The sequence below is a fragment of the Aplidium turbinatum genome, chromosome 3 (genome assembly GCF_918807975.1).
Source record: "Aplidium turbinatum chromosome 3, kaAplTurb1.1, whole genome shotgun sequence".
In the NCBI taxonomy this organism is placed as follows: Eukaryota; Metazoa; Chordata; class Ascidiacea; order Aplousobranchia; family Polyclinidae; genus Aplidium; species Aplidium turbinatum.
Window position 1 is genome coordinate 10,323,628 of NC_137474.1, and position 10,109 is coordinate 10,333,736.

General features: G+C 37.8%; 1 protein-coding gene across 1 annotated transcript; it reads right to left on the minus strand.

Moving 5' to 3' along the window:
- Window positions 1–955: 955 nt before the first annotated feature.
- LOC145766531 (protein FAM200A-like) lies at window positions 956–1,615 on the minus strand. The gene has a single exon (XM_082578256.1). The coding sequence runs from the start codon at window positions 1,613–1,615 to the stop codon at window positions 956–958; it is 660 nt and encodes a 219-aa protein (XP_082434382.1).
- Window positions 1,616–10,109: the final 8,494 nt, after the last annotated feature.

Genomic DNA, 10,109 nt, shown 5'->3' on the forward strand with positions numbered 1-10,109 from the left:
TGGGATGGATGTGATTGCTTCTTACTGCACAACTTGTCAATTCTTGGAGCAATTTGTGACTAGCAAACACGCAATTCAGAGTCTACGATAAGTCTGGACCGGTATTTTGCCTTCATATTTGTAAGAGCTGAAAATGCTGTCTCACACATGTAGGTAGTGGCAAAAGGTAATAACATTTGGGTAGCCTTTTGTGAGAGCAGTGGATATTCGTTCTCAACACTTAACCAGAAAGATGCAAGAGGTTTTTGATTGAAACTAAGCATTAAAGTTCGGTCAGATGACAATTCAGCCAATTCTTCTTTTTTGCGTCCTGACAGATCAGTTTTTGCAGCAACAAAAGGGTTTAAAATCCAGTCAAAATTCTCATATGTCTCTTTTAAAAAGTACTTCGTAAAATGTACAGAAAGCAATTCCAAATGTTGTTGAATGTCAGAGAAAATCAAATCTGTATTTATTAAAGGTTTGTTGGCAATGTAGTCACACAGAACAGGAAACATATCCACAACATTTTCATTTATTCTCGTTTTCCATATGTTGAGTTTCTTTGTGAATGCTGTTATTTTGTTTTGACTGAGTAAAATGTTCGCATCTCTTCCCTGAAGTGACAAGTTCACTTTATTGAGAAGGTTAAAAATATCTGCCAGATATGCAAGTTTCCCAAGCCAAATTTCATCGGCTACTAGTGAAGCTAAGTCCGCATTGTGCGCTCGCAAGAAAATTAAAACCTCCTCTCGCAGTTCAAACAGGTGTTCTACAATCTTTCCTCGCGACAGCCATCTAACTTCCGTATGGAGCAAAAGGCTTGAATGTTCTGAGCCTAGTTCATCGCAAAGTTTCGAAAACATTCGGGACTGCAGTGGGCGAGCTTTGATAGAGTTGATAACTTTGACACATAAAGATAAGACTTCAGACAAAGATTTTCCTAAATGTTTCGCAACAAGCGCTTCGCGATGAATCATGCAGTGCGTTCGTATAATGTTCGGTACTTTTTTCCTGATAGGCTACGAGCTACAGCCCCGGAGTGCTTGCCGGTCATTGAAGCTGCACGATCGGTACATATAGCCACACATCGTTCCCATGACAGTTCTGATTGTGAAAAGAAATCACAAAGTACGTTGAAAACGTCTAAACCGGTTGTTCTGCATTGCATTTGATGACAAAACATGAAATCTTCTATCATTTCGTCTCCCCATGAATATCTAACATAAACCAAGAGATGTGCTTGGCTGGCAATGTCCGTACTTTCATCCAATTGGATTGCAAAATTAGTTTGATTCAGTCTTTCAAGCAGCTGTGCTTTTATGTCATTCGAAAGTTCATCGATTCTTCTTGAAATCGTGTTGTTCGACAATGGAATTTCTTTAAGCTTGGCTGCACATTTGCCGTCCAAAACTACTTTACACATGTCAATTGCTGCTGGAAAAATTAAATTTTCCGCAATTGTGTGAGCTTTCTTGGCTCGAGCCACCCTTAGCGCCACTAAATAAGATGCTTTCATTAATTTTTCGTTCGACACCAAAGATTGTGTAAAAGTTTCTTTTTGCTTTAAATATTCTTTCTTCTTTCTGTCAAAAAAAGCCTGTGGCTTTCCAGCTAGCTCAGGATGTTGAGCCATCAAATGCCGCTTTAACTTGGCGAAGTGCAAATTCAATTTAAATGGAAAATGGAAAATTTTAATGGAAAATAAATGGAAGAAATAATAGGCTATAAATGGAATAAATGGAAAATTTTAATGGAAGTACGGTACCGTACAATGGCAAGCCTGTTTTCCCCATTTTGTCATATCGTCAGGGACCCCCTGTGCAGTCTTTGCGGACCCCCAGGGGTCCGCGGACCCCACTTTGGGAAACCCTGTGCTAGACAACTTTCCAACATTTGCTAAGTATGACCAAGGTGCAGCTTGCTTCTTTACAAAACCTCAACCAAGCCATTCGCGAGCTGCAATTTGAAACGCTTTAGAAGTTTAGATCAAAACAGTTGCCAGTTGTCTAAACTTATTGATTTCCTTCTGGTTTTAGTTCATCTTTTTATGTCATTTCAACATCTCCAGACGATGTGAAAAGAGCAGTTTTTGCTTGTTGATTTTTCTAGTTTTTGATAACCGGAAATCCTTTTTATCGCTTTCAAAACTGTTGCCTGCACAACTAGCTGACTGACCAGAGGACTCGCTCAACTTAAAATTACAACCACTTTTTATACCACGGCTACTCTGCAATTACGTGCTATGACGAGAAATCACAGCAATGAGTGAGTTATGTTGATAGCCTTGTTTTTCTTGACTGAATTACTACCGAATCACCGACTCACGGAATCTGCCACATCAGCTTGGCAATCTTGTTTGTCAAAACATTTAACGTGTAAAGACGCATGACGCAGTAAACGAAGGTGGTTTTAAGAAAACTTGATAATTGCTTACTCTGATTGAATAGTTGATAGAGTGAAGACTTAATAAATTACCGCACAATTTAAAATTGGAGTAATAAATTTTATTTTTGTACCGAAAACTTAATAAGTGTGCTCAAACCAAGTTTTTTTGGGCTAAGGAAAAAGAAACAAAAGTCGGTACAGAGAAGCGTATCAAACTCAAGAAATCAATAAATTTTCAGTCGAAACAAACTAAAATTTTGTCTTAAAAAGTTTTCAAAATACGTTTGTCATGACTACAACTCCTAGGCCCTAATTTTTTACATTTTTGAAGAAAATAGTGCTTCACATTGGCCTGTTAGTGTTGTTTTTGTTTCGAGAGCCCAACAAAACGACATTGTGAGGATTTCCAAAATAAATCAGATCAATACAAATGATATTTGAATCTACGCAATATCACTTCATAAGTTTTGAAAATAATTTATTCAAACAGCTTGAACAAGCACATAAAATTTTGTTTTTGTAGTTTATGGTTCTTGTAGCTTTGCATTGTGGTTTGCTGATACATAAAGAAATTTGGAAACATGTATACAAACTATGTCATCAACCCAGCCTGATTTTATCATGGTAACTATGATTGAATTCAAAGTTTGCAGCTGTTCAAACAAAAACACTTCATTTCAAAATCCAAATCTGAGAAAAGTGAATGATTTTGGTATTTTAGCTGGAAATTTAATAGCCTGTTATTAGAGTGAATTATAAAAAAGCGATAAGTTGCAAAATCAGATAACTTTTGTGACCTAACGTTGTCAATATTCTTGATGGAACAAAGGAGACTGTCCGTATTTACTACTTTCGCCTGCGGCTACATTTGGTTTGGTGTTTGACTAGTTCGCTTCTAAAAACACAATTCACATAAAAAATTGACTTGTGCATCAATAGAGTTTGTTTGAAGAAGGAAACTATTTGTCTGCAGACGTTGAATTATTGTGAAAGAACACAAATTTTGGTAAAGGTTTTGTTGAGAAAGGACGTTTTTAGGTGTGATAACTGGCAAAGTAATCAGTATCTAACCTTTATCACACATTTAAGTCCTTTTCCGAAATTTATGATACGGAAAACTATTTTTTAATTAGGGAAATACTTCTATCAAATATTTTTTACAATAAGGTGAGATTCAGACCGAACATACAAAACTGTCTTCAGCATTCAAAAAAGTCGCATGAAAAATGGCGCACATTTGTTTCCTTTCACCATTCACACCAGGAATACAATTTCTGGTGTAAATGGTGAAAAGAAGCAAACAAGAAAACTAAAGACGATTTTGTATGTTCGGCATGAATCTCGCCTAAGTTTTACAACAAGGTGTGATAATAACCTTCAGAATCACAGCTTTAGCTTGATGTCAGATATTTTGTTCATTGCCCATCTACCATCCCATTGCTCGACTTCAAGAAGCTAAACTACTCTTTTACATTTTCGACGATTTATTACAGAAAATCTGAAGTCTACAAATACCATATTTATAATTTCTGGCATTCAATCACCATACACCAAAAGAAATGTTGTCAGTAGAGCAGAAAAAAGGCAAAAATGCGATGAAATCATTCGCTTCTTGGACAAACTGATGCACTGATCAGATAAAACTTGACAAAGAGTCCATTGAAACATGATTAACTTTTTGTCTAAAAAACAGACAAAGCCAAGTTGAATGGAAAAACAATTTCAATACGAACCAGCCTCAATTAAAGGTAAAGTTCCACGTTTGCGATTTCTTCCTCCAAGATGACATAGCGTTTGGAAAAAATAAAAAAACCTTGAACTGACTCCAAACCGCTGTCACCAAATCTGCAATGGCAAAGTGAGACAAGACAGCCGACCCAGATGCTCTAAAACAGGGGTTTCAACCTTTTTTGCTCCGCTACCCCCTCAGAGCAATCGCGAGCATACCCCTTCAGAGCATTTTTAACTTTGCGACCCCGAATAAAAATACTCAATAAAAGCATATTAAATGCAAAACTTAACCAAATTTGATTCATGACGTCATCCAGCTTTGTCTCGTTTTTCTGCTCTAATGCAAACTTCTGAAACCAAAAACATTTTTTTACGATGTTATTACGACTTTTTTATATTTCCTCCAATTATTTCCAATTCCTATCAAGCTTGGCTAGACTATAGGAGAAATAATGAATATGAGCTACATTTACGCATTTTTACCTGTTGAATTTGTTGCGATCTTTTATGTATTTATTGAAATCCGCTTCAGTGAGACAGTTGGTGCTGCATTTTTTAACAACCTTGTCAATACATAGAAATGTTGCTGAAAGAACTGTAAGACAAAATAGCCTACACACCGAAATTTTTCAATACCATTGGAAACGATACTGACAAATCCATATTCGACATAGAGTTGTAATAAACTAGCTTTTTGCCATAGCGTGGTTATTGGTTAACTTTAGTCTGCACAAAGCAATGCACAAACAATGCAACAAAGCAATGTACAAAGTAAAGCAATGCACAATGTTACAGTACAGTAGATGAAAAATATCGCATGGTTTTCTGTTGTTAAAGCCTTTGTAACGTCTGAAAGAACCTCAGGTAGCCTATAACCTCAGGTTGATTGGTCGAAGAATGGATAATTGCAAAAAACACAGTTTTTAATATTTTCTGGCAAAGAATAATTGAAAACGATACATTGGATTTTCAGACGTCTCAAAATCCCCGAAAAAAAAAACGACTTCCGAGCCCCAGGTTGAAAACCCCTTCTGTAGAAGAACTTAGGCTATGATTCAAATTCTTTGTTTTTGTCAAGGTCCAAGTTGCAGCAAAAAAAATCATTGTTTGATAAATGCAGATGTGCTTGATTAATGAACTGACTGCTAGACGGAGCACTTGAGTTTATTTGGCAAACTGATATGTCAATTTTTTTGACGAAATTGGTCCGTTTACATTCCCTTTTCTTCATGATGTCATCAGTGTAAGTTTGCAATGAATAATTTAAACACGATTTTTAAAGCAAGATCTTTCAGGGAAAATTTATTTATGCGAAAGAGCATTTTTATTTAGTTTTGATGAAATAAAATTTTACATAAAAAGTCGTCTCAGTTTTGCTTTACAACTTGTTCAGTTTAGTTTTGTTTTTATTTCTGACCATCACAACAAAAATAACAACATTTTTGCCTCCTAAAGCCCATACCCTCATCAATATGTGGATTTAGGGTTTAAGAACTTCCTACATTGAAGTTTTTGAAAAAAAGGAACCATGGTCTTCAAAGCTGCAGCCAATCACGTAGGCATACTAAAATAGCCTAACATGATCCACAGTAGCGCGGTAAAATCAAATATAGGCTACTTTTGTTTGTTTTTCATATCTTTATCCTGCATTGCGGGAAAGCGGACTTAAGCGCTATTCATCGGTGTACGCCTTCCGACGTACACCTGACCCACGCTGCAGCCGACGACAATGTCTGTTTCCGGTTGTCTATTCTACTTATGACTTAAATTTGGTACTACCCATCACTCGAGATCGATCACTGGGTAGAGGCAATTATAGTAAAGTTTCTTGCCCAGAGAAGCAACAGCAAGTGCGGGTGGCTGGAGACTGGAGTCGAACATGCAGGCTCTCGACTGCGAGCCCAACTCGCAAACCACTTGGCCACTGCTGCTTGGCCACTGGCCACTTTTAAGCACAGGAACATGGTTTGACTATTAATCGTCACCATCTAGCCACACAATTACGAACACAACGAGACTGGGGCTTTAAGCAGTTCTGCTGAAGTTTTCAAGTAGGCTATAATAGTGTATCATGACGATGTTTGCCCAATGCAGATCCACCAGCTCAGATTTCTGCTTTGAGTAATAACTTGATAAATAAGCAAACATTTTTACTAGAAAATTTGTTGCCATCTGAAGCATTTTCATCTAAACGTTCTACTATAGTCATGATAAAAATAGCAACAAGCGATGCAGCAAAAAATTTTACCCACGTCTCCTGTGTTGGGAAACACTAACTTTAATCCAGACTCTAAAAATGTTGATCTGAAACCTCACTAATTCCTGTGATGGTTCAAGTCTCAATTTATTTCATCTACCCTGCAGCAGTTGTAAGTTATAATCAAAAAAGCGCTTGGCCTACTATCGAACTTGCTATGTCGGGATATTGGATGTCTCCCTTTGTGTAGCCTAACTTGTTCTTTTGATGAGTTTCTGTGTAACGTATTACTTGTGTATGAATGACGTTAAATAAGCGGAAAACTTAATTATGACGCAACTACGGAACTCAGTTTTGACGAAAGACTGATGACGTCTGTATCCTCTGCATATCCGCATTTTGATTCCAGACAATCGCGTAACCGGAAATTTGCAAAATGAGGTTTTAAATTGGTAATATTTTCTAAAAAAACAAATTTTAAATTTGACTGGGTCGGCAACAAATGTTATTTGATTGCGATTGCCCTTAGATCGAAATGAGAAATCAAATAAACAAAAGCAAGAAGTGCTGTCACATTTTGAACGTACTTCATAACACAGCAGCATGACGTTTTTGAGCGTCATCTAAAATTCTAAATGAATGACGTCACCTCGTGTCAGGGGCAAACCCAACAAGCAGCCTTCGGGGGGTGATTTCAGCAAAGCACGTTAATCCGACCTGGCAAATAAGAAGTTCCTTTTCTGTGTTTTAGGGGGGCGATCGTCTCCCCTAAAACCCTAAAACAACTCATAACTATAATACCAGAGGTGCTAAGAAAGATATACTTTTTAAACCAAGAATGCATACAAAGCTTGGTCAACGCTCAATTAAATTTCTTGGAACAAACACTTGGAACAAATTACCGGAACAGCTAAGAAAAATTCAAACAATTAGTATGTTTTCTAAAAAATTAAAACTGCACTTAATGTCTGGGTATAAATTAAGTACCGGTAACTGATATAGTGCCATCAAACTGTTTTTACTTATTCTCACCGTATCTCGCTAATTACTGTATATTCGCTTTTTCCTTACCAGTAGCCTATGCTGTGTTGAATGTATAGCCTATGCCATTTTGTATTTCTGCATCGCTTCTTGTATTCCTGTTTTATATTGTACTGTTAAATTTCGTGTGTGTATTGTTTTTTATTTTGTAATGTATACAATATATATTTGCGTTCAACTCCGACACCGTTCCATGTCAAATAAGCTATGACACCACACGGGTGTGGCAGACTTGATGACCAGTTCGGTCCTTCTGCCACTCCCATCATCGTCAGCAAACATTAAAACAACCTAGTTCACATTGTAATCTTGTATTGTTTTTTCCACATGTGCTGTTGATGCAAATAAAAGAACTTCTCTCTCTTCTCTCTCTCCCCTAAATCCGACACTGCCCCGTGCAGCCTTTTTTTTCCAAAACTCAACTCATGAAAATGTTCTATTTAGGCTACGCCACTAATATCGCTAGTCTTAAAATATTAAGTCCGAAAAAACGAGACTGCTCCTGATTTTTGTTTATACTACTGTATACACTGTACAGTATATTCGATTCCGCTACGTTGATATGACTACTAATCAAAAACTAAGCTGAGCTTTGCCGAATCTATTTGATACAACAGGCTTAAAATTATGAAAATTTACTGTAATGTAGTCAAAGCGTTTCTAGTTTGAAATATAGCCGAGGGAAAGTTTAGCAAAGTACCGCAGATAAAACTTGCGTTTTCACTTAAATACTCTCAATGACGTCAGTTTAATGTTACTTCCGGTGACAGAATGAACCCACGATGGCCAGCATTTGCCGAGTAAACATTGTTTTTCGTGCGCACGTCAACACAACTTTGATGGATTGTTGTGATGGCCTGCAGGCCTTGTCATAACAAGAAACCTTATCAGTGCGAGGTTAGGTAAGTCATCACCCGTGCTCCCAATAAAACTAACTTCAGGCATGATATTACGGTATCAACTTACAATGGAAGGGAAGAAAATTTGTAAATTGCAGGTGGATAGACACAACAGTGGAGAATTTGAGCAAAATATTCTCAAGAGCAGATTTATTTCCGAAAACTACTTTTTTGCTCTCATTTTGAGTGTCCGAACTAAATCAGTTGGAGTTAGCTTTGCTAATGCTCAGGAAAGGGCAAATGCTCGAGTTGAAACAGCTGTGATAACCACAAAGTTAACAGGGAATGAAATACTGTAACAAACAGTATAGTCTATCCTAGTAACTTGACAACACATATCTAATTAGAGCTGTTTCACTTTTTAAAACTTAGCTTTCATTATAAAACTAGTAAAATGCATGCTTAATATCCGACATCGCTCATGCAACCTAGCAGGCTACATTTTTACTTCATTGCAAAAATTAACCACTTTCATTTCAAATTCTGAGTGATTAGTTTTGAGTTGTTGATGTGCTCAGCAAATCCAATAACAAGGGAATCACGTGTTTCTCGGCAGTCGAGTGCAGCAAGAATTGACAGCGATAGACACGTGTTTCGCCCATGAGGTTGGACTCATCAGTATCGCACCACTAATTCATGCCACAGGGTTCTCAACCGCTGCTTTTGTTAGTCAAATCCTTAGCCTATCTTGTCAAAAGAAAATAACTTAACTAACTGTCGCCAAGGACATGCACTGTTGAAAAAGAGCGATCTTCCTGGCATCAGCACTACGGTAGTGCTGAAGATCGCTCCTTTTCAATCAACAAGGGAATCGTCGCCTAAAGCTGTGTAAGTTTTACTTGCCAATTTTACAAACGTTTTAATGTTACTTGATTTACTATGAAAGGAATGGAGTTGTTAAACTTTTCATTTTTACATCGTTTTAATATTGCAACAATATGAAGTAATAGCTGCAAAAGAGTTCAAGGGCGGATTGATCAGTGGGTAAAAGCAGGCCCGAATTTAGGAAAGAGGGGGCAGAGGATGCAGGTGCCCTCCTTTTGAAGGGCCCCCCGACGTGGAAATATGTGATTTTGTGTTATTATTTCTTTCAGCCTTTGAAGTTTCTGCAAAATGCTGTGCAGTGCTGGATTAATGCTACTGTAGACGTAGAGGTGATAGTTCGCGCCGTCGGCGCAAAAAATTTTATTGCACGGGGCCCCCGACCTAAAAGTGCCCCGGGCCCCCCATCAGCTAAATCCGGCCCTGGGTAAAAGTAGAATTTTTGTACCAAAGAAAGCGGGGAGAGAAAAAATTGCTATTAAGAGAATCTTGTTCATTTTTGGGGATAAATTTCCTCCATTGTGTGTCTATCCACCTGCAATTTTCGGACGTAAGTGGGACAAAACCTTTTAAAGTTGAAAACGTGCATGAGTGGCAAGGTACCACTTACAGGTAGCCACAAAACCTCTGCATGTAAGTTGCAGCCTATCTTACGATGGTTGTTCATTACTCAAGCCATCCAAGATACCTTAGATATTTATTATCGCAATCTCCGAAGCGATGGGGCCGAACTGAATGCGGAAACTGTGTTCGTCAAATTCTATGATTCAAAGCCTCTAAAGCAGTGGTTCTTAACTTTTTGCCTTGTCGGCACCACCTTGAAATTACCAAACAGTTCTCGCACCCCCTCCTATGATTGGCTGAAAAGTAATAGTTGCCTACAGTTCGAAATTCTTGTTGAAACCTGGTAAAAACAACTTTGCTTCATGCGTCGTATTATAACGAACCTTAATAATTCAGCATTCCCACACCACCTAGGAACAGGTCTCGCACCCCTTAGTGGTGCGTGCACCCCTGGTTAAGAACCCCTGCTCTAAAGGTATGCAAAACTG

What these genes read in the sequence shown, in the direction of transcription:
- LOC145766531 (XM_082578256.1), bottom strand. Translation starts at nt 1,615, where the DNA reads ATGGCTCAACATCCTGAGCTAGCTGGAAAGCCACAGGCTTTTTTTGAC.